The sequence below is a fragment of the Solea senegalensis genome, linkage group LG9, assembly GCF_019176455.1.
Source record: "Solea senegalensis isolate Sse05_10M linkage group LG9, IFAPA_SoseM_1, whole genome shotgun sequence".
Lineage (NCBI taxonomy): Eukaryota > Metazoa > Chordata > Actinopteri > Pleuronectiformes > Soleidae > Solea > Solea senegalensis.
Window position 1 is genome coordinate 1,220,403 of NC_058029.1, and position 24,360 is coordinate 1,244,762.

A 24,360-nucleotide genomic window follows, 5' to 3' on the forward strand; every position below is an offset into this window, starting at 1 on the left:
CTTAACAAATGTATTAGACGACCTGTCTTAAAAATGAGAAAACCAAAATAGTTTAGAAATCTTTCAAAGACTTGAAAAGTAAAAATATTATTGTCATGCATTTGGCAAATAACTCACTTCTCAGAGAAGTCAGAAGTGAATCAAGCATAAAAGACATTTTGCTGTTCAGGAATGTAAGTAAATAACTGTCATTTTGCATCTCAATCAAGAATTAATTATGCTTTAGTATTTTTTCAGTTTTTTTTTTGAAAAACAGTTGATTTGAAAATTCAAATAAACGACAATAATTATATTTTAGCTTTAGAATTATAATTTCAGTTCAGGACCTTCTACATACTGGTGTGATAACCATTACAGAAACATAAAATAATATTTTGATAATTACCTATACTGTTAACTTAGGGCAGTTATGTCTTTGTGTAATGGTCTAATACATTTGATAAGCACTTTATATTGATAATAAAATAGTTAAAAAAAGTGACATAATTCATTTTAAACCCACACATTTGTGTCATAGCAGAATTGAACCATGTTTGTGGTCAGTTTCATTGTTTCTGACGCGCATAAATATCCTTCATTTAACATTAAAACTACAAATAAATAAACCAGGTATTATCTGAAATGAAAAGTAGTTAAACTATTTAAAGACTAAATGTTGTGTTATTATCATATTGTGTTAAATACCTTTACTGGTTTAATTACTAAATTGACCGTCAACTATTTTTAAAATGGTTCACAGTATGGGTTTGACTGTGTTTTTATAATTTAACATGATCTAAGTTGAAAAGATTAGTCCAATTATCGTTAGCTGCAGTTAGGAAACAAAGCATGGAAGGTTTTATACTGGTGCATTTCCCTGCACCACCAGGAGGTGGCATTAAAGGACCTAGTAGGAATTCAAAAGCACAGTGGAATGAAGGATGAACTAAAGGAATGTGGTTCAACACTTACCAGATAAATAGCAGATTAACCCGTTTGGCAGTGTTTTCCGATAAGATGTTGCTGTTAAAGAAGAACCACGACCAAAGATCACGACACCAAATCAGATCTCGTTGTCTCTTGATTGGTCAGTGACTGGTTGCTGGTGAATGATGAGTGACCGTGCCGCATCTCCACCAGGTTGTTGACCATGATCGTAATCGTGTTGATACTGATGCTTTGAATCGGATCTAGTGTGTGTGTGTGTGTGTGTGTGTGTGTGTGGCATTGCACGCTTGGCTTTCAGTTTACATCAAGAGAAATTGTGGAATAGTTGTACGTCTTGTTTTAGGCATAAACACCATGTGGAGAAAGGATGACATAAACCCATAGATAAAATCAGCATTTTAAGCTTATGTATACATCAGAGCTGCTGGTCTGCTGCCGCCGCTTTTGCTAAATAAAAAGAAATGTTGGTCAAAGTGCAGAGGTCACAAATAAACACATTTGAATTTACTGATGGAGGCAGCATTGGATCAACGCCTCCTGTGCACCGTAATGAAAAATGACTGATTTTCTCTGTGGAGTAAGCAGTTTACAGTGGACTTAAACTCAAGTTTCCCTAGAAACAAATCACTCAAACTCTGTTTAGAACACAAATAATTTGCATTTATTCTTTTCATTCTTTTCTTTTCTTTGCTCTCTTGCTCTCCTTTCTATTGTCCAGTTTAGGGAGGAAGTGTCTCACAGATTCAAGATAAACAAGGACCATGTGATGTTGATATTCACAGGGAAGCTTCTCAAAGATGGTGATACTTTAAAGAAGAGTGGAGTCAAAAACGGGTTCACTGTTCATCTCATTGTCAAGACTGACACCAAGTAAGTGTATAGTTCATGAGATCGGCGTATGTCAGCAGCACTTACTAAGTTATGAGTATTATTGGATGGTTACTGTCTCTTTTAAGATCAACAGGTGGCCATGGAACATTATCTCGCTCTAATTCTGCAGCAGCTCTATCAAACTCCACCAGAATCCTGCCCACAGTCCGCACAGGAAGTGGCACGAGCACCAGTCAGACACAAACACAACCTGCGAGTATGAATATGCAAACATTTTTAAAATAAGTTTAAAATGAGTTCAAAATGAGTCTGTGAGGAGTTTTGGCTCCTGAGTGGATACAGTGTATTGGAAAGTTTCCCACTGTTACCTACTAAAACTACATGTTATTGTCCTATATTATATATTTGTCCTGCTACATTCTCATCTCCTGCTGTGTTTCCTCCTCCTCAGGTGGACAGAACAACCTGCCCACACCATTAATCCACAAAATTGCTTCATCCAACTTAATGCAGCAGCGTCAACAGGTTCAGCAGCAGCAGCAGGTTCTACAGCAGGTTCAGCAGCAGGTTCTGCAGCAGGTTCAGCAGCAGGTTCAGCAGCAGCAGCAGCAGCAGCAGCAGGCAGCAGCAGGTTCAGCAGCAGGTTCTGCAGCAGGTTCAGCAGCAGGTTCAGCAGCAGGTTCAGCAGCAGCAGCAGGCTCAGAAGCAGCAGCAGCAGGTTCAGCAGCAGCAGCAGCAGTCTCAGCAGCAGCAGCAGCAGCAGCAGTCTCAGCAGCAGCAGCAGCAGCGGCAACAGGCACTGAGGCAGATGATGTCCGACCCACAGGTGCTGATGCAGATGATGGGGAACCCTGAACTGATGAGGCAAGTGGTCGCCAACAATTCTCAGATGCAGCAGCTCATCGGACAAAACCCTGATGTGCCGCGCATGTTGAGTGACCCTGAGTTCATTAGACAGGTCAGAGCAGTGCTTCTGTGTCGTGATTGTTATCCTGCGTGCACAAGACCTCGGGAGTTTGATGATGACTTGTGTTTGTCTTTATCCAGATGCAGAATCCTGTCATGCTTTCGTTCCTGACCAACCCTAGAGCCATGCAGGCCCTCATACAGGTCCAGCAGGGCCTGCACACCTTACAGACGGAAGTCCCTGGATTCCTCTCCAGGTACCAATTTCACCTCCACACTAGTGTTTGCTCTAAGTTGATCACTTCAGTTATGAACTCAAAGTCAAACTTGACTCGTCTTTATTGTCAATTCACCCACATGTTCAAGACCTGGTAGTCTGGTAAAAAAGAAAAAGAAAAAGAACATACAAATATTATTTTATTCATGTTTGTATTGTATTGGTGTTATTCTTCGTATAACCTTTATACATATGACACAAACCTTTCTCATGCACACAAAATACAATGTAACCCCACATTCTGTTCTTAAACAGTTATGAGAGACAGTGTAAACCAGGGATAAGTGATTATGAGAAACTATTGTTGAGGGCAATAGAAAATATTCACATTTAAGATGCTGAAAAATGACAGAAAGTAGAAAATATTCACATTTAAGAGGCTGAAAAATGACAGAAAGTAGAAAATATTCACATTTAAGAGGCTGAAAAATGACAGAAAGTAGAAAATATTCACATTTAAGAGGCTGAAAAATGACAGAAAGTAGAAAATATTCACATTTAAGAAGCTAAAGAAAAAATGACAGAAGTAGAAAATATTCACATTTAAGAAGCTGAAAAATGACAGAAAGTAGAAAATATTCACATTTAAGAAGCTGAAAAATGACAGAAAGTAGAAAATATTCACATTTAAGAAATGAAATGACAGAAATGAAAGTAGAAAAATATTCACGGTAAGGCATTGACAGAAAGTAGAAAAATATTCACATTTAAGGCAGCTGAAAAAATGACAACAGAAAGTAGAAAATATTCACATTTAAGAGCTGAAAATGACAGAAAGTAGAAAATATTCACATTTAAAGCTGAAAAATGAGAAAGTAGAAAATATTCATTTAAGAGCTGAAAATGACAGAAAGTAGAAAATATTCACATTTTTGAAAATGACAGAAAGTAGAAAATATTCACATTTAAGACGCTGAAAAATGACAGAAAGTAGAAAATATTCACATTTAAGCTGAAGAAAATATTCACAGAAAGCTGAAAATATTCAAAAGTAGAAAAAACATTTAAAGCTGAAAAATGACAGAAAGTAGAAAATATTCACATTTAAGAAGCTGAAAATGAAGTAGAAAAATATTCACATTTAAGAAGCTGAAAATGATGAAAGTAGAAAATATTCACATTTAAGAAGTACAGAAAGTAGAAAATATTCACATTTAAGAAGCTGAAAATGACAGAAAGTAGAAAATATTCACATTTAAGAAGCTGAAAATGACAAAAGTAGAAAATAAGAAAAAAAGAAAGGACAGAAAATAGAAAATATTCACATTTAAGTTGAAAATGACAGAAAGTAGAAAATATTCACATTTTAAGAAGCTGAAAATGACAGAAAGTAGAAAATTTCACATTTAAGAAGCTGAAAATGACAGAAAGTAGAAAATATTCACATTTTAAGAAGCTGAAAATGACAGAAAGTAGAAAATATTCACATTTAAGAAGCTGAAAAATAGAAAGTAGAAAATATTCACATTTAAGAAGCTGAAAATGACAGAAAGTAGAAAAATATCACATTTAAGAAGTGACAGAAAGTAGAAAATTCATTAAGAAGCTGAAAAACAAGTAGAAAATATTCACATTTAAGAAAAAATGACAGAAAGTAGAAAAATATTCACATTTAAGAAGCTAAAAAGACATTTAAAGAAGCTGCAAAGAATGACAGAAAGTAGAAAATATTCACATTTAAGAAGCTGAAAAATGACAGAAAAGTAAAATATTCACATTTAAGACGCTGAAAAATGACAGAAAGTAGAAAATATTCACATTTAAGAGGCTGAAAAATGACAGAAAGTAGAAAATATTCACATTTAAGAAGCTGAAAAATGACAGAAAGTAGAAAATATTCACATTTAAGAAGCTGAAAAATGACAGAAAGTAGAAAATATTCACATTTAAGAGGCTGAAAAATAAACACAAAGGGTTTTATGCCGTGTCTAATTGCACAGAAAGGCATCAGAGTGACAGAATTTGAACGGTGCACATTAAGGTTCCACTCCTCTCTAAATAATAGCGATTAGCCACCGCTTATGTGGGTCATCACTGTCACCCACAAACAAATGCGTTGGGGTTCGACATTGTTAAAGAGTTGTTTGTCAAATTAGATTTGTCGGTAGAATAATCACATATCGAGGAGCCAGTTTCTGTGCTTGCTGATGCTGGATCCAGTGTGGATCTCAGAGATCCAACAGTCATCACATCCATTCATCGTCACTGGCCCGTCACCGGCCCGTCAGCCTCTGAACGTTGTCTCTCTCTCTGAAGCTTCCATTTGCCTCGTCCTCTAGAAGAGACAAATGACAGATATCTTGTATTCATTTTGTATTGATTTATTTGTCTGGGTGTGTGTGTGTGTGTGTGTGTGTGTGCAGGTGAACACTTGACGTGTTTCCGAGTCAAACAGGTGTTTGTTATCTCGTCCGTGTGTACTAACAAAGTCATTTTAAACTGTTTTGGGTTGTTCATCCTTCTGCCATCCAAGTCGCAGTTCCTCCTCTCTCCTGTTTGTGTGTGTGTGTACGCATGGGTCAGAGTTCCTGTAAAGCACTGCACATCTCCCATCACGTTTGTTTTTTATAAATCCCAAACTTAGAAATGAAAGCTTCATACTGTAAATGAGGGTCTGCGATTAAGTAAGATCACATTGAAGCACACCATCCTCAAACTTAAAAGTATTTTTAATTCTGGAAAATTGATAGTTTGCAAATGTTACCAGACTTTTAGTCTAAAGTTGTTCTTTTATTACTCTGTACTCGTTACATTGCACATTGAGTTGCCCTTGAGTATGAAATGCACTATACAAATAAAGCTGCCTTGCCTTGTTTGCCCTGTGTCGCAGGGGTGAAAGAAATCACCTCAGGGCAGAACAACCACTGGCAATGATGAACTTACTGTGAACTGCAGTGAACTAGCAGAGTGGTAACTGTTGTTTAACTGTTGTTGTCTGGAGCATGCATGAGAACACGGTTGCCAACCTCCTGTTTGTAAAAGAAATTGTTTACATTTTGCACTTTACACACGTGAAAATATACTAAATACCAGCATGATTTAGTGCTGTTGCTTTGTCAACATGGTCACATTTCCATCCATCTATCTGTCTGTCCTCTATCACCACTTTATCCTCCACATGAGGGTTGTGGTGTGTGTGTGTGTGTGTGTGTGTGGGGTGCCAATCCCAGCTGATATTTCTGGACCCCTGAGGAGGGTGGGGCTTATCCAAATAAATCAATTAGAAATTTACTCCAATCTACTACGTAGGGCAAAAGGCGGGGTCCGGTCGGACCGGTCATCAGTCCATCACAGGTCAACAACAACCGTCCACTCTCACACTCACATGTCACATTTCCACTTTAATTTAATAGTCACAATAAATCCATCTGTGTTGTTTTGTGGTTTGATTCTAGTCCGTCTCTACGAGGACTCATCGTCCCAACCACAGGGTCCAGTTTCCCTCCACTGAACCCACTGCTTCCTGCTGCATCACCAGGAGTCCGTCCCTCGCAGCAACAGCAGATGTTACAGATGTTTGCAGACGCGGCGCCATTTGTAAGACAAAGCAGCCTGAAGCCATATAGAGATGCAGCAATAGCATTTTAATAATAATACCTAGAGTGGTATCAGCAGTACCAGAGTCATTCTGAAAATGATCTGATTTAAATCGTCTTGTGTTTCCTCGCAGCTTCAGGCTCCTCAGCTTCAGGCTCCTCTGCTTCAGGCTCCTCAGCTTCAGGCTCCTCAGCTTCAGGCTCCTCAGCTTCATGCTCCTCAGCTTCAGGCTCCTCAGCTTCAGGCTCCTCAGCTTCATGCTCATCAGGCTCCTCAGGCTCCTCAGCTTCAGGCTCCTCTGCTTCAGGCTCCTCAGCTTCAGGCTCCTCAGCTTCAGGCTCCTCAGCTTCAGGCTCCTCAGCTTCAGGCTCCTCAGCTTCAGGCAGCAGAGGTTCGTTTTCAGCGTCAGATGGAGCAGCTCCACACCATGGGCTTCATCAACCAGGAGGCAAACCTGCAAGCACTCATGGATGCAGGAGGGGATGTAAACGCAGCCATCGACAGACTAATGAACTAACACGCTCGGTTCACTGTGGGGTTGAGGGTTGAAGACCTGAGCCTTGAGGATTTGATTGATCTCTTCAATCCTCTGTTACACTCACGTCTGACCGGACACTAGTTGTAATCATTTTAGCTAAGATTGCAAATTATCAGCGACAACTGGCATGTAGCTGTCTTTACAGCAACACAGACACAGGTTTGTCTCTTATGGGTCAACGTCCTCACACACAGCACTTTGTACAGTCAAATGATGAAAAGCTTTTCTAACTGAGAGTAAAATAAACACAGCAAACAGAAAAATACCTCGTTGAGAGATGTGTCAAAGTTCACTGTCCTTTTTAATGTCTCTTCTCTTCACAAGGAATTCAGACCCCAAAAAACACAACATGAAACCTCTGGCTGCATTCATTCATTCATTCATTCATTCACAATGTGCATCACCAGTGCTTCAGTTAAATACCTGGAAGCTTAAGTTCCGTCACAGCGACGCAAATATGAATGACCTCAATGCACTTATTATATTATATATATATTATGTAAATAATAGAATATTGTAAATAACTGCATTTGGGTTTTTTGATTTATGAATCAGGAGGTTGGATGATATTTCCTTTCCGTTACATCTCTGGTCAAGCACTTAACACATGTTTTGTTTTTACTTCTCAAGCTTTCATCTAATCAGGTTACCATGGCAACAGCCACTTTACACTTTAAACAGTTCACTGAGAAATTATCGTAATAATAATGATAATAAAGTATTTGATCAGATCTTTTCGTTTCCAACAGTAACCTAAATGTGAAGGTTGTCGTGTTTTTAGACCACGGTTGGGATTAGGGTTGTCTAACATGACATTTATCCCTTTAACATCTGTGGTTATGTTACACTGTTGCCAAATTATTAAAAGATTCATAGTATGGAAGTGTGATCTTGCAATATTTCCTTTAAACTGTACAGTAATACAAAGCAACCTCTATTTGAATAGAATGTACTGACTGTGTGTGTCATTGGTTCCTCCACAGCAGGGATTTTACTGTATTAAAAATCTCATTAAAATCATAAGAAATCATATTAGAAATATAGTATTTCATTGTGAAATTGTGTGTCAACGTTTTGCAGTGGACTCCTCCATAAATAAATGTACATATATGTAAATAAATGAGGCGGTTGTGAGTTTGACGTTCGCTGCCTACAATTCCCACAATGCCTTGCACCGGGAAAGGGAAGTAAACATCACGCCACACAGTCAGCTGACTCGCGTTGATGACTGATGAGTAGTTTCGTGTAAACTTAGCTGTTGGGTCACTTTATCTCCACGTAGTGATTATTTGTTTAATTATTTAGTGAGTGAGTGAGTGAGTGAGTGAGTGAGTGAGTGAGTGAGTGAGGAGACATGTTACGACCGAAGGCCTTAACGCAGGTTCTCAGCCAAGCGAACACAAACGGAGTCCAAAGCACACTGTGAGTACAGCTAACATGCTAACAACATGCTAACAGCGGGCTAACAACATGCTAACAGCGGGCTAACAACATGCTATCGAGATGATAAGTGACGGGAGAGAATTTGTCTTCTGACCATGAAAGTGTGTTTTATTTACACATAGAAACATCTCGTGTGCTTCTTATCACCAGCGTTTCTAATCCTGAGAATTAAGGATTAATATACTATATCATTTTAATGTGAGCTGTAAAACTTGGTGTTGCTGTGTTTCAGGAGCACAAAAATGACATTTACAGATTACTCAACATCAAAAGGAAAATGGTGTCACGTGCCTGTCACCAAATTTCCTCCAAAATATTTAGTAAGGCCTGTCTTTCATCTTTTCTCTTTTAACATCGGGAGACCGTATATTTTTTAATGGAGACAATGCAGTTTAATATAGTTCCAAGTTCTTTGTGCTGCTTATTATTTGTATTTATTAATATTTATTTGCTTATTCACAGGGACGCTCTCTTACGTGGCTGCTAGAAAACACAAGGATAAATAGAGAACTTATTTACACGGGAGTCACATAAAAATGCTGTTTTTCTCTATGGGCTTTGGTGTGGGAGATAAGTACGTTATAATCTTCACTTTCCAGTGAAAAAAGGTCATCTAAGGGCAAGATAAAAGGGTCAAAACATAGCCATTGAATATCATAAAGTCTACATTTTATTAGGTCAGTCAAACTTTAGTTTGTTTTTCCACGTGTTTGTGGAGCAGCGCTGACTACGTGTCAAAACCTCGTACAACTGCGTGTCCGAAAAGTTGAACGACGATCCATTTTAATTGTGTTGATACAATAAAACAGATAAGACACTTGAAGGAGACATCGCAAAGGTCTGAATAAATGATGTAGTAATTACAGTAGGTTTACGTCAGGCATTTATCAGGTTGGCAGGATGTGACGTAGGATAACTGCATGTCTGTGGTATAATCGAACACCTCCCTTTCTTCATCATCATCATCATCTCAGGCTCCTGAATAATGAGGGCTCACTGCTGGCCTACTCTGGGTATGGAGACACTGACGCACGAGTGACAGCCGCCATCGCAAGCAACATCTGGGCGGCCTACGACAAGAACGGCCACCAGGCCTTCAACGAAGACAAACTCAAATTCATACTGATGGATTGTATGGTGAGTGTACGTCAGTGCACTTGATCCCAAACCAGTGGATTTTCTGCTCAGGTGTGTAATGAGTAAACGTCTCTCATTCAGGAGGGAAGAGTGGCCATCACACGTGTAGCAAACCTACTGCTGTGTATGTATGCCAAAGAGACGGTGGGCTTTGGAATGCTTAAAGCCAAGGTGAGTGAACTCACTCTTTGATTTACTCACCAACCATCACTGTTACATTACCAGCATGTATTACACATTTGTACGTTCCTTTAACATAGCGCATCAGTTTAAAGGGATAGTGTTTTGTGTGGTTGGAGGAGTCACTGACACACAGTTAACGCTCACTGAACTCAAGACTCACCTCATAGGATCTATCCCTGCTCAAGAATATGTCACCATATCTATATTAGCTTTATAATTCAATTATCTTTTCCCTCTTTTTATTTATATACTGTATTGTTAAATCATTTATTCAGTTCTTTCTGACTCTGAATGATGGGAACTGACGTTTGTAGAGCACTCGGTCTTTCTCACCATAATACATAGATATACAGCCAATAGATTGTATTTGTTTAAGCAGCTAAAATCTTAACATTCACAGTCAAAACAAGGTTTTTGCTCTGTGTGTGTGTGTGTTTGTCATGTTGACAGGCAGAAGCACTGGTGCAGTACCTGGAGGAACCATTGACCCAAGTGGCCGCATCATAGGGACGACGTGTGTCACTTCAGTCTGCCTGGAAGTTAAATGAAAAGCATCATGTGATCCTACAACTCATCAACTGTGTGTGTGTGTGTGTGTGTGTGTGTGTGTGTGTGTGTGTGTGTGTGTGTGTGTGTGTGTGTGTGTGTGTGTGTGTGTGTGTGTGTGTGTGTGTGTGTGTGTGTGTGTGTGTGTGTGTGTGTGTGTGTGTGTGTGTGTGTGTGTGTGTGTGTGTGTGTGTGTGGAGGACTACGCAGCATATTTATAATCATGGTATTGAGACTAACGACTTGTGTCTTTTTTAACTGTTTGTTGTCACGTATGAGTTCGATGTTGGTAAAGCTACTGAAATGATTCCACTGTCGTCTTCAGAATCATATAAATGGACTTAAAGGGCTAGTTTGAGTCTTTGAAGTGTGGGAGACTGAGCAGTTTACAAACTTCAGTTTCAAGTTGAAAAAGGCTGATGACTTTCACTGACATGTGCCAGTGCCTGATACAACCTCACTTCAAAAACCTGAACTGTCACATTAAATGTGTCTAATTAAATGACATCTAATCTTATTTTCAGTCTCAGAGCTGTCAAATAAACTCTTCTTTGGATTCAGATTCACTCTGCGTCTGTTCTTTTGTGGTTCTGTTGTGTACTGTGTGTTTGTGGTCATACATGTGTGCAAATGGTCTGGATTTAGTTAAGTGTGAAAGAAGCGCTTTGTATGAAAATGACTCGTGTTCTTGCTAATGCTATTTTATTTATTTATTAACCTTAATGACAGATTAGAAGATTCTTATATCTTGTACTAGTTACCCATTTTCAAAGAGGGTAACATTGGACTAATTAAACATTAAATTAATTAAATTAGAATGTGACATAGTTTCATCATGTGTACATACATATATATATTATTATATATAGGTATTACATCTATATCGTGACATGAGACAAGATAGGCTCTTAGATTTTGGATATATTTGTCATATTGTGATAAAGTAAATCTGGTTTTGTTTGTTGTATTCAGAATCACTTGTATTACATGGTATAAATTGTGAATGTGTAAATTATATGTAAGAACATTTGTGTCACTTAACATTTTTCTTCTGTGTTAAGTGACAATCATGATTGTTATAGCAGAATTTGGCCATATTTAATAACTGTATTTAAAGACCATGTAATAAAGTGTATTCTCACTGTTAGAGCCATTTTTTGGTTTATGTGAGTGTTTATTTTATGTAATACCTAGAAGCCACAGTAGGTGGCGCTCGGTACTGTGGGGTGCCGGAAATTACTATATAATAGAATCGCAGGGAAACGTGTGCGCCATTTGTTTCTCATTTGCATTTAAGTCGCAGAGTTCATGTTAGTGTGCGCACAGTTTGGCGGAGGTCGCTTATTTGTTAAGAGCGCAAAACCGTGAATAAATGATTGGTGACGTGTTTCACTCATTCATCAACTACGACCGAGTAACCCGTGCAGCAGCTCGTCAGTGGCTTAGGTTCGTGTTGTTGTTTTTATTTTGTTGAAAACAAGTCACTAAAGTCACTCATGGAGAGTCAACGAGAGTTTATATTATAGCACAAACATCTCAAAAGAAAACGTTTTATAAGTTTATAAGACAAAGAACCTGTGTGCTGCTTTATATCCTGATATATCTATATATGTATATATATACATATATATGTGTATATATATATATATATATATATATATATATGTGTAGTATATCAAGATATAGACTAAAAATATCCACATTTTATTTATAAGCCATGCCCCGCCTTACAGAAATATTGATTTGATTTATATCATGATTAATTTCTATATCAAAAAAAGAATATCATGATGAGATTTTCAGAATAATTAAAGTTAAATGTGTAATTGATTAAAATACCAATTAATTTTATATATTTTTTTATATTAAAAAAAAAACCATGTAATTACTTCACTATATAATTCATTATTTATTATTATCATCACATATTTGCATAGTGCCGTAACATGGCTGCGTAAGACAGAGACAGTTTCATGTGCTTTTATTCAGAACAACAACTTCCTGCATGTGGTCATTATATTCTGTCCACCAGGAGGCGGCTGACAGTCTACTCCTCGCTCTACCTGGGAGTCGCATTACCTGTTCAACCAGCCTTGCTGCACTTGCTGCGTTGCTAAGACACACCTCCACCTGAGCTTTACCACTCCCTGGCACAGCCCTCCACCCCTCCCCCCTTCCCTGAGAAACAACCTGGATACACATGTCTTGTTCAAACAAGCCACTTTTCTGTTCTGCTCTGATAGGGAAAGGCCGGCGAAGGGCACAGAGCTGGTGAGTGACGTTCATATTTCACTCCGAGAATCCGAGAGGCAGCTCGGTATTTGACGTGAGTCAGTGTCACCTTACCTTCAGCCCGGGAACACTGGAGACATGAATGGACAGATCATGGGGTCAGATGAGGCCTACAACTTTGTCTTTAAGGGTGAGTTTGTTTGTTTTTCTGAGGGTTCAAAAGTCTGTTGTGTTGTCCTTGAAATGACACTTCCGTTGTTTATTATTAACTCGGTAATCAGACTTTCAGAAAGTGATTGTGGTTGAAGGTACAGTCGTGGTGTTATTGATCCATAACCTGATCAGAATAACCTTTTAGCCTAATGTAAATGAAGTGATTTCAGAGAAGGACACGCTGTTTACAGCCTCACTGTAGCATCTGTAGCATCACAGAAGGACTCGACCAATCACAGGACAGTGGAGAGAACGCTAACGTCGGCCTCTTCTGCAGCTCATCTTCATATGAGGCCCTTTGTTGACAAGTCGAACGATGCAAACACATCCTGGGCTCGCCACTGTGAGTGATACCAGCTGATAGCAATGCACAAACACTTCAAGTTAAAGCTCACATAGACCGGAAGCTCCAATTAACGCTGCGTTTGTGTGTGTATCTGCGTCATTACCTCGTTTATGAAACCCTAAAGTTTCAGAACAAACATTTCAGCCACTGCTGAGAAAATAGTGTTGTATTGTTTTCCTGGGCTCTGCGAAGCGGATCGGCACTTCCTTAATTTGATGTCGTCATCAAAAATCCTCACCACTCCTCTCACCACCGTAGCTCCTCCCGGTGTGGGCACTAGTCCGGGCACATCCGGTTGCGTACATTCAACCGCAGAAGAAGAAGAATTACTCTCGTTGTAGCTGCTGAGATGCAGAGCATCCACCGTGCCAGAGGGGGAGCTGTGTATCTGAGAGCTGGCCTATCTATTACGTCACTTCCAGGTACCTGGCCAATCACAGGACAGTGGGAAAGCTCTCGTTGGCTGGCCAATCACAACACAGTCCACATTCTGGGGGTGTGGTTTTGGTCTGAAACAGCGTGGCTGACGAGAGCGCCAGTGAGGAGATATTTTGATCGGCTCGTTTGCAGCGATTAGGAGGTTTTTAACCATGAAAACAAGTTAATATATGTAAGTAGACCTCCATAACTAACATATATGTGTGATACAAGCATTCTATGTCACCTTTAAACAACTAAAGTGTTATTTGTAGTAAATCTTATGAGTATGTGAATGAAACACTTGACATCACGAGTTCCCGCAGCATCATGTCAGAGACAATGTTGTGTTTCCTCGTAGAAGCTGCTCACATTCAGACGTTGCCGTTGCTTCTTTATACTTTCATTTTATTACACGTCGGCATCACAGCGACCTGCAGGGACACAACACTTCTTGTCTTGTATTTTTGAGCGTGCGGTGACGCAAGCTTGGACAATGAAAGCCGACGGCGAAATGTATACGCAATAGCTGGTGTTTAACCAGAGAGGGCAGCAGATACACACAGTTTTATCACTACATGTGTAATTTCAATACTTTACACTCGTTTGTGAAGATTTGCACCTGGATCAGCAAATGACATCGTTAGATACACACACACACACACACTGGTTTACACTGATGACATCAGAGACTGAAGCAGACAGAGTTTTATTACAAGTCTTTTGTCTTCAGTGGCTAAAGTCCGTTTTTGGCAGCCATGTTTTCATTGAGAGTTTGTTTGCACTGTCACTTTAATGCTGTGTAGACAGCAGTGTCTTATGCTAATTACTGCATTGGTTCTGAAAAGTGTGACGAGGATTTCACGTTAGCCTGGTTAGTAACTGATAACTGAGTCAGATCTTTGCTTGGTCTTTAAATCTGCGTCGTGACACCAGTGGAGAACAATGCTGCAGGTATTCTTTACTCACTCCTAAAGGTCATGAAAACAAAAACTCAAGGAAACTGCGATCCTCGCTGCGAAGCGTCACGCTCGTCCCAGCTTTCCCAGAAAAACCAGTCTGCCATGGAGCATGATGGCCTCTTGTCCCAAATCGCCATGGAAACCCAGGGTCATTGTTTGCATAAGAAGTTACACAGTAGTGGAAGGAGGGAGGAGGAGAACAGACATTCTTACCTGACTGCTGGAAAAACAGACAAAACGTGTCAAACATTCACGACTCTCCGCTTAAACATGTACTAACACAAGGATGCCCATTATGAAGCAGTGGGAGCTACTATGTGTTTCTGTCAGGCAACAATGAGACAACAATAATAATAATAATGATAATAATACTAAATGCATGGATGGATGGATAATAATAATAATAATGATAACATTATACATATAACATAATGTTATTTGACATCAGAGGTGGATAACACAGCGTCACGGTTGTTTTGTACCTGCTCTGGCAAGGTTCCAAACAAGCCGAGCTGATCCTGTGAGTGACGTCATCAGACAGATCCGTTAAAAAGACATAAGAATGTGGGTTACTCTCCACAGATGAGCAGGGAAATGTCCAAAATCTCAATATTTATCAGAGGAGTCTGTTGTATTTAGCGACAGTGCTAACGATCACAGACCCTGCCGCTGAGGGCTCCGGTCATGGACGAAGAACTGAACTTGTGATTCTAATGAAAACAACTGCTTCACAAGTGGTTTTTGAAGGTGACTCCGCCCACGTTGAGTAGGCACTATTTTGTATAAAACCAACCAAACCATGTAGAGGTGATGGGCGAGCTGGCAACATGTAGTGGAAACACGGCTTCAAGACATCCCATAATAACCAGTGTTGTGTTATTATATCCTATTAAGACATATATCCCATAATAGAACCAGTGTCATGAGGCTTCAGGGAGCCATTTAAATACCAGGGTGAATAATGTAGTAGTATAATAGCACAGAGGGTTTCAGGGCCCCCTGAGCCCCTGAGCCCTCGGGCCCCTGGGATACGCTCTTGCCTGTATGCAGATGAGTGATAGTGGAAGAGTCAGTCAGAGAGTCAGTCAGAGAGTCAGTCAGAGAGTCAGTCAGAGAGTCAGTCAGAGAGTCAGTCAGAGAGCCCCGTCTCTCTCTCTCTCTCTGAACTGCCCTGTGATCAGTTCAAGTGTTGTCGTCGTCAAGCTTGTCAACTGGAACGGTGACATCACTCCCAGTTCCCAGTTCTTATGTAAATGGAATGGAGCAGTAGTTGTGAGTCCGTTATAGATCTGTCTGTCTGTCTGTCTGTCTGATCACATGATTTACATTATGCTGTGAGGTTATTATGGTTTTATTGATCAATGCTGAAGAGTGCATCTTATCAGCACACATACAGTTTTTTGCTTTTTTTTAAAGTCTGAGTGTGGGATTAACAAAGTCATTTAATCTGAAGTACATCCATGGTTTCATCAACCAAAATTTGCTTAAGAAAAGTCTTCATGAGGTCAATTGCATTAATTATTGATTATCTTTCTGTCAAATGATGTGATGAAAGTTCACTATTTCTGTGTCAGTCTCCTGCATTCATGCCTCCACCAGTTAACTAAGTCATCACTGTAGATAGAAATGAATGGATATTCATTCTACTTTTATTAATATTTGGAGTATTTCCTTGTACTTAAATTCAAATTTATTGTCATTTTTCTTTGAATTTAGAAATCTTCTCTTCACTTCAAATTCCCTTCACTGACTTAACCCATCCCTTTAATCCATAGTTGAAGTGTCATAAGACGTTGGATTATTTGTCCGTGTAACTGCTCCTGTGTTTTCACATCTGTGAGTCAGCTGTTACAAGTCAACACACACACACAAGTCACAGCAGTTGAACAAAGGAGTCGTCTGTGCCGTCCTGTTCACTCACTCACTCACTCACTCACTCACTCACTCACTGCAACCAGTTCCACGTCATTACACAGCGTTTTATTGGCTTTCATTTTTTTTATTTTTTAACTGCAAACATTTCATTTGTTCATAATTTAACTGACAAATGTCAAAGGAAATAGAAAAACGATACTTTACTATCACACATTTATTGAATAGTAATCAGTGATTTTGTGACTTCTCTAGTGCTGCGTCCATTATCTTTAAAGGTGCAGTACGTAAGTTAGTAATTAGTGTCATTTAATTACGAGGCTGCACTTCACTTCACTAAAAACAGCACAAAGTACTCGTGTCCTCTGTAAAACAAGTACGGTCTTATTTTGGGGAATGGTCATTTGGTGATAACACACACACACTATTATGAGCCATATCAGCCAGTCTTATAGAAATGACTAGAAAGATTAAGATTCACACCACCATTCAGCTGAGTCTACGTCAGACAGGTGAGTTTATGGGGCAAACCAAAAATGATGACACACCGAGACTAAAAGCTTCATTTATGATGTGCTGTAACTGAGTGACTAAGTGGGCGGGGCTGGCTTAAATGAGGCTCTAGGAAGTGTTTGTTGTCTCCTTTTCATTTAACATACTGGCTTTAGTTTGCTGTAGTTTGTCGTGTCTGACTGTCTGTCTGTTTGTCTGACTGTCTGTCTATCTGACTGTCTGACTGTCTGTCTGTCTGTGTTCCCCCTCAGTGGTTCTGATTGGTGAGTCTGGCGTGGGGAAGAGCAACCTTCTGTCCCGCTTCACCAAAAACGAGTTCAATCATGACACTCGCACCACCATCGGGGTGGAGTTCAGCACACGGACGGTGCAGCTCAACACCTTCACTATTAAGGCGCAGATCTGGGACACAGCAGGACTGGAGCGGTACCGGGCCATCACATCTGCGTGAGTGATAGAGAAACTCTCCTCTTCTTAATAATATGTTCCTCATTTCATTTCACTAGAAAGACTTTTTGGCAGGAAATTGAGGCGGAGTACACCGTTCACTCTCCTGCACCAAAGTTCACAGAGAAAATCTCTTTTAAGTTTATGTGACTGAGGTAAATGTAAAGAAAGGATGTGATACACCAGAGTTGTAGCAGTAGATCAACTACTCCTGCATGCTGTGCTATAAAATGAGGGATCAACTACTCCTCAATGGACTTTGGTGTGGGAGAGTGAGCAGTCTGCAAACCAACACCAAAGGAACATTTGCATCGAACACAGAAGTCACAAATGTTTGATGTGATGTAATCATGTAAAATGGCTGATTAACTTAACTTAAGTAACACCACCGTAACCAAAACAGGCAGCAGTTCACTTCAGAAATGGCAACAAAAATAATCATTATCATGTTTATATAATACACAAAGTTGCTGTTGCTGCCATTTATATACTGTAAAAACGAAGTGGGTCCATCAAAGAAAGGTTGGAAAACAAGATTATAGATTCTCCAGAATTAGGTGCAGATAACACAGGTGAGACACGTGAGGGTGGGGCCAGGCGTAAAAAGACAGGAAGTGACATATCCAGATGCACACTTGTTTTTGCTGTAAAGTCGCTTAATAATATGGACGTTGCAGGTGACTCGAGTGAGACAGCGACCACAGCCTGTCTCACAGCCTGTCTCAATTATTACCAGTATAATTAAATACACAGGTGGAAACTGATGTAAGTGATATTAATAATTACATTCACTCTGCACTGTATTTCATTTGTAAAATAAGAGACAAATGTAGCAAGGTTATTGTATTTTAAGTCAATAGCTAATGTGAAAACACTGTGATTATTTAATACAAGATTGAATTATGTTTAGTTCTGCTATCTTAGTTAATGTTTGTATCTTGTCTGCTTAATAATGCTGAATAAATAAATGTAAAGAGAGAGAGAGAGAGAGAGCGAGGCTTGTTCTCATGGGTCAGGCTGTTCTCTCACGTAACACTGATGCACACGTGAGAAGAAACAGAAATAAAAACCGTCTGAATCAGTCCACAAAGCTCTTGAAAATGACTTTTCCAGTTTATAGATTCATGGTTGAAACAATGAAACAGCAGATCTTATTTTTCCTGTTTTTCCATCCCTGGTATTCTCATGTCTGTGGTGCATTAAGAATAAATGCTTCACCTATGATTCAGAGGTGCATGGGAAAGGGAAACAGCGAGAGTTATGATAAAAAGAACAGTGTATGTGTGGGAACAGCATGTTTCAGCTCGAGGCCACACAGACTCTGGACTGAACATGAAGCTGCAGCTGGTTAGCTCCCTTTAGCATCATTTTAGAAAAGAATGACTCTGTCCAAAGATAACATCACCTTCCAGCTCCTCTACAGCTCACTTTGTTGGATTTAATCAAAACCTTAAAGTTGCTCTCGCTGCTCAAGAGTCTTTACAACACAGTGCTCTCACTCTCAGGCTCTGACGGACTTTCCCAGTGTCCCACGACACTTAAGCCTGTCCCTCACTGGAGGGTCATTTCAGTCCCAATTTCAACAATCTTTCCAATTTGATGCTGATTTGAACAGATTATCGTGTGCTGTGAGGGGTTAACAGACAATGTTATCAGAGTCTTCTTCATTTCAAACTGTAAGTAGTGTTATCATGTGTTTGATACGACTGACCAGTGACTGGAGCGTGAGCAGAACCCTGTAATCACCAATCAGAACCAGTCTGCCTCGTGCTTTTGTTTAGAATCATAACTCATGATTTATAACATATCATACAAGCCGAGTGGATTCTGTCTTCACAGCCATGACTTCATCCACAAAACATCACACACACACACACACACACACACACACAGGAGTAACCAGCAGAGCTCCAGCTGTTCATCTCAGCTTCATAGTTGTACAAATATAAATGGAGCAAGACATTCAAAGCTTTTAAAATAAGTCAAATCAATTTATAATCAATGTGGAATCTTACAGGGAGCCAGTGAAGGGAGGCCAGAACAACATGTGCTCGTCTGACATACAGAGTTCAATCTATCAAATAACTGACACCAATGCTGAAGGAATAGCCACCAGGGGGCGACCCCTCTGATTGTGATCGTAAAATAATAAGCTACAGCACACAGTGCACACATATATGTATACATGTATATACATATATACATGTATATACATATACTGTACATAAACACATATATATATATATATACATACTTCTCCACACAGGTACTACAGAGGAGCTGTCGGGGCCCTGCTGGTCTATGACATCACCAAACACCTGACCTATGAGAGCGTGGAGCGCTGGCTGAAGGAGCTGTACGAACACGCCGACCCTCACATCGTGGTCATGCTGGTGGGCAACAAGACTGACCTGGAGTCAGAGCGATCGGTGCCCACAGAGGAGGCCAAAGACTTTGCAGGTACAAACTCAGAATTCATGATACTGACGTGTGTGATGTTATTGAGTTTCTTTCAACAGCAATCAATGGATTACAGCAGTGACACATTAGCAAGTGTAATCAGTAACTTCTGTATCAAAATAACTCACTGATTTGTCTCATTCAGAAAAGAAAGGTATTTTGTTTCTGGAAACTTCCGCCTTGAACTCGAGTAATGTGGAAGAAGCGTTCAACAGTGTCCTCACAGGTAGTTGATCTTTTAATTTCCATGTTTTCTCTGCTTTTGTGGACCCTTTAAGTCATATCTTAATATCTTTCCTTTCTTGTTTTGCCCTCTCCTTACATTACATGTATATATATATATATACATGTAAGTGCTCTATATACCCTTACATTTCCTGGGATCAGGTGAAATTCACTTTAGATTGCCAGGTGAAATCCATCTTTTTTTTGCTGAATTTCCCCAACCTTTTAGTTTAGATTTATGTGTATATGGAGGCGTAAAATGGAAAATACTACAATGTCAATTTAGTCGTTACGTTATATAAACAAATTCAGTCTTGTCACAAATGATGTGATTTGGGTCAGAATAGTTTCTTTTAAAAGTGTGGGTCCCCATATAGAGAGTATGTGAAACACTGATAGAGAACACAGTGGCATACGTGCTTTTAAAGGGATATGTCAGGGTTTTATTTAAGTGACATTGACACATAAATGTGTAAGTGTTGGAGGGCACCAGAAAAAAAACACTCGTTGTACACTGTATAATGACAATAAAGGTGATTCTGATTCTAACAAAAGTGTGCTTAAAGGGGACATATTATGCAAAATCAACTTTTTAACCATTTTAATACTGATATTTGGGACTCTGGAGGCCCTACCAGTCGCCAAAGTGTGGAAAAAGAATACTCAGTCATGTTTTCGTGGTCCCCCTTAGTGTAAGTATAGGCCATAAAACACTGTAAGTTTTTTATGGCCTACCAGTAAGTTTACTTGGAGAGCTCCACCTTAGCTCCACCGGAGCACAGTCTCCGGTCTGATACAGCAACATGCAGTTTATTCAGCTAGCCGCGTGCCGCTGGCGATCAGCGGTGCTGTTCCTAAGTGTTTTTAACTGATTTACAGTTGGACAGTGTTCGGCTCCATCCTTATGTAGGACGTCTCTTCCTGTGACGGCACTCTCGCTGTTTTCTGCTCACGCTGACATGTTGATATTGTCAGAGAACTAGTGGAGGGAGGGGGAGACGAATAGAGCTGTAAAGCGCTGTAAAGAGGACAAATCAGAAACCCCCTGGAAGAAGTGGGTGTGTGTTTGCCTGTGTCTCATTTGCATATAAAGGGACCATGTACGAAAACCGAGCGTTCTGAAAGGGGCGGGTTTAGCAGGGTTATTGAACTACTATGATTCTTCATCCTTATGGTATTTTGACCAAAGCATGTCACGGACATGTTCATTAGGACACCAGGGAACTATTTTAATGGGGGAAATAGGGTATAATATGTCCACTTTAAGTCTTCAGTATTGTAATATGTTTGCTGACTGAAAACTAAACCGCTCACTGCCCCACACCAAAGTCCATCTATCCACATGATAGATTTCACACAATAAGACATTTGAACTAACTGATGGATGCTGCTTTTACACTAGACTGTATCAACTGTAAGAACTAACCATCAACTGGTACATCCCTTAAAATGATCCAGGTTACACAACAGCATGCATTTATGACAACATAAATATGTGTATTTTATTTTCTTAACTCAACAACTAAAATGAAAAATAACGTCCATTTATCTTACTAGACTTACCAATAAAACAAAATGGGAGATTAAAACACGTATTTTACTTCTTCCTGTCAAAGCCTGGGAACACTGTAGCATTTTTCCGATGCTAACACATTGTAAGTGGATAATAACACGTGTCAATGTCTCGATCAGAGATCCATAAGAAGGTGAGCAGTAAGGAAGTGGTCCGAGGCTCCATCAATGCCGTGACCCTGAACGGCTCCAAAGAGGAGACGACAGAGGAGAGCAAACCCTGCTGCCGGAACATCTGATCACACCTTCATCCTTCACTGTGGCTGACAGGAGAACCTGGAGCAGGACACAGCAGCCATGGACACCTACTGATGACACTTTCACATGACTGACAGTTTGTACAAGCTGAATGTTGGCATGATGTGTTCAAGTGATGACAGATTTATGTGAATATACACTCTCTGTTCACCACGGCTCACACACACACACACACACAACACCACCAACAAGACGACGACACACTCTCAATGAAAACATGGCTGCCACACGGGGAACACGGATCAGCTGAAGTTATCCATCTAACAAAAGGCTCCACTGATGAAGATCTTTGCCCACTGGTACAGTGAGATACCTTCAAACAGAAGGTTGAGGGTTTGATTCCTGATGTGTTTGATGTGTCCTTGGGCAAGACACTTAAACCCTGTGCTGCACTGGCAGCATGTGACTTTTCTAATTTGAGACTGAAGTTAACGTGGATTTATAAACCTGTAAATCTGTGAATCCCTGCACCAAACTCCATTTACTATCACAGCACGCAGGTGTTGTTGATCCACTGCTGCCTCCATCAGTGAGTTCAAATGTTTCCTTTTGTTCTTTCCTTCCTCTAGATTCACTTAAGCAACATAAACTTACCATACTAAATGTTGCTTTTTTTTCTGCAGACAATATGTGCGGTTTTACTTTTGATAAGTGGATCAAATCTGTTCTTTCATGTGTGGCAGCCATGTTTTCACTGAGAGTGTCCAGAGTGTTCAGAGTCACTGTCGTCGTTTCCTCCCGTCAACAGTTTTAATCCCTGACTGAGTCGGTTAGAGCTGATGATCTATGATGAGACATCATCTGTGTTTGTGTAGAAATACCAGCTCCACACACACACAAACACAAACACAACAAGATCAGTTTCTGTGGTGAGCTCCAGCCTCTGGGGAATATTAAATGATTGTTTTATGAGTAAAAACTAATCTGCCATGGTCTGTGTCTGAAGTCCTTCCAAAGTCTCCAAACCTTGCAGGAGACTCCAACATCATAATATGTGAAGATGCATATTTCAAAAAGACTGAGAATGTTTTTATTGATGTAGTTCAGCAACTCAATATCTTCTATATCTTCTGCATGGGCTGTGATTATCAACTTATCCTATTAATGTCACCTGGCCTTGCCTGAATGATGCATGCAATCACAGGATATCAGCTGCTTCAGTCCATGTCTGGAAAAAGGAAAATCTTCTGCTCTTTTTTTGAAATTTAAAAAAAGGTGAAATTGTATTTTCTTGATACGTTTTAAGTCGTTTTATTGACTCATTAATTCCTAAATATTGTTTCAGGCTGTTCCACAATCACGTTTTATTGAGGGAAATAACAACTGTGTTGCTCAAGGCCATGTACATTATTGTGTGTTGTTTTTTTTTTTTACTCTATGATCTATTTTAATGAATACAACGATATATCTATATAATAAACATGGTGAATTTGTTCATTTACATGCATATATTTACCGTATTTCAAGACCTGCCTCTCGTAATCTAATTCAGCTAGCTTCTTGTGGTTTATTTCAAATGTCAAAGTAGTTTGTTTTTGGGTTTTTTACGTGTGGGTGAAGTTTATAAACGAACCTAAAAAACGAAATCTCCCGGAGAACGACCTGTCTCATACTTCTTTAGGTTAGTTTGTATCACTTCTAGTTAAATGCAAATGACATATTTGAAACACAAACCCCAGAATAACACATTTGTTGTTGGCGATGGACGCAGCAGTGGTGCAACAACTCCCATGTGCTGTGATGTAAAATCGCTGATTTTCTCTCATGGCTTTGATGTGGTGGTGCAAGTGATTTACAGAAAAGGTTATTTAATGACTTGAAAAAGCATTTTAGAATGAAGCAGCCATAGTTTCAGTCAGGGCCTGAAGTGTGTGTGTGTGTGTGTGTGACTGTGTGTTTAAAGTCAAACTCTTCTTGTGTTTGAGCTTTTAAATCGACGTTGCTCCTGTTAGCTGAAGGGAGGGACAGTTTCGCTGACTGATGAACATCACGGCCTTCTACCTGCAGTTCAGCTTTTTGTCCAAAAAGGAGTGTTTGATTAATAATAAAATGATTTGTTGATATTTACTCCCTTCTTGTTTTGGAACCCCCACACACACACACACACACACATCAGAGAAGCATGTGTAAAAATAAATATGTATATAATACTTGTTGTGTTACGTGATATAACCCCTCAATCATATACCACGGGTCAGTGTTTAGCTTTTTCTGCTGTGATAGAATGACAAACACATGATCACTCATGAACATACACTGTAGACAATATTTTACAGCTGCAGTCTCTAAACAATAATAGACAAATAATAGAACAATAATAGCAAATATATCACTCTGGTTAGCAAATTAAATACAGAAGTCATTTCAAAATCCTACTGTCACAAATCATATGAGCGGATATTTTGCCAACATGTTTAGCTGACTTTCTCTTTCCCTCGTGTGATAAATAAATCAGTTTCATAACAACAAAATAACTTTGAATGACAAACACATTTTGTGTCTGCACTGCAATGCTGCT

The 24,360-nt window shown here is 39.6% G+C and overlaps 3 protein-coding genes across 3 annotated transcripts; all 3 read left to right on the forward strand.

The window, feature by feature from the left end:
- The first annotated feature begins 2,512 nt into the window (after positions 1–2,512).
- On the forward strand, positions 2,513–6,995 carry LOC122774653 (ubiquilin-2-like). Its single transcript, XM_044034114.1, has 5 exons — positions 2,513–2,716; positions 2,806–2,921; positions 6,191–6,235; positions 6,337–6,478; positions 6,612–6,995. The coding sequence occupies exons 1-5, from the start codon at positions 2,567–2,569 to the stop codon at positions 6,993–6,995; spliced, it is 837 nt and encodes a 278-aa protein (XP_043890049.1). The 5' UTR covers positions 2,513–2,566.
- A 1,214-nt stretch (positions 6,996–8,209) lies between these two features.
- lamtor2 (late endosomal/lysosomal adaptor, MAPK and MTOR activator 2) lies at positions 8,210–10,404 on the forward strand. Its single transcript, XM_044033262.1, has 4 exons — positions 8,210–8,438; positions 9,434–9,596; positions 9,678–9,767; positions 10,230–10,404. Exons 1-4 carry the CDS (start codon positions 8,371–8,373, stop codon positions 10,284–10,286), a joined length of 378 nt encoding a protein of 125 aa, XP_043889197.1. The 5' UTR covers positions 8,210–8,370; the 3' UTR covers positions 10,287–10,404.
- A 2,081-nt stretch (positions 10,405–12,485) lies between these two features.
- rab25b (RAB25, member RAS oncogene family b) lies at positions 12,486–23,909 on the forward strand. Its single transcript, XM_044034662.1, has 5 exons — positions 12,486–12,747; positions 17,132–17,327; positions 19,594–19,787; positions 19,933–20,013; positions 21,705–23,909. The coding sequence occupies exons 1-5, from the start codon at positions 12,696–12,698 to the stop codon at positions 21,821–21,823; spliced, it is 642 nt and encodes a 213-aa protein (XP_043890597.1). The 5' UTR covers positions 12,486–12,695; the 3' UTR covers positions 21,824–23,909.
- The last annotated feature ends 451 nt before the right edge of the window (positions 23,910–24,360 follow it).

Excerpts from the sequence above, each read along its gene's own strand:
- LOC122774653 (XM_044034114.1), top strand. The coding sequence starts at position 2,567 with ATGATGTCCGACCCACAGGTGCTGATGCAGATGATGGGGAACCCTGAA. Across the intron at positions 2,717-2,805 it reads ACCCTGAGTTCATTAGACAG|ATGCAGAATCCTGTCATGCT; the intron begins GTCAGAGCAGTG and ends GTCTTTATCCAG. Across the intron at positions 6,236-6,336 it reads CGGTCATCAGTCCATCACAG|TCCGTCTCTACGAGGACTCA; the intron begins GTCAACAACAAC and ends GTTTGATTCTAG.
- lamtor2 (XM_044033262.1), top strand. The coding sequence starts at position 8,371 with ATGTTACGACCGAAGGCCTTAACGCAGGTTCTCAGCCAAGCGAACACA. Across the intron at positions 8,439-9,433 it reads AACGGAGTCCAAAGCACACT|GCTCCTGAATAATGAGGGCT; the intron begins GTGAGTACAGCT and ends TCATCATCTCAG. Across the intron at positions 9,597-9,677 it reads TCATACTGATGGATTGTATG|GAGGGAAGAGTGGCCATCAC; the intron begins GTGAGTGTACGT and ends TCTCTCATTCAG.
- rab25b (XM_044034662.1), top strand. The coding sequence starts at position 12,696 with ATGAATGGACAGATCATGGGGTCAGATGAGGCCTACAACTTTGTCTTT. Across the intron at positions 19,788-19,932 it reads GGAGGCCAAAGACTTTGCAG|AAAAGAAAGGTATTTTGTTT; the intron begins GTACAAACTCAG and ends TGTCTCATTCAG. Across the intron at positions 20,014-21,704 it reads GTTCAACAGTGTCCTCACAG|AGATCCATAAGAAGGTGAGC; the intron begins GTAGTTGATCTT and ends TGTCTCGATCAG.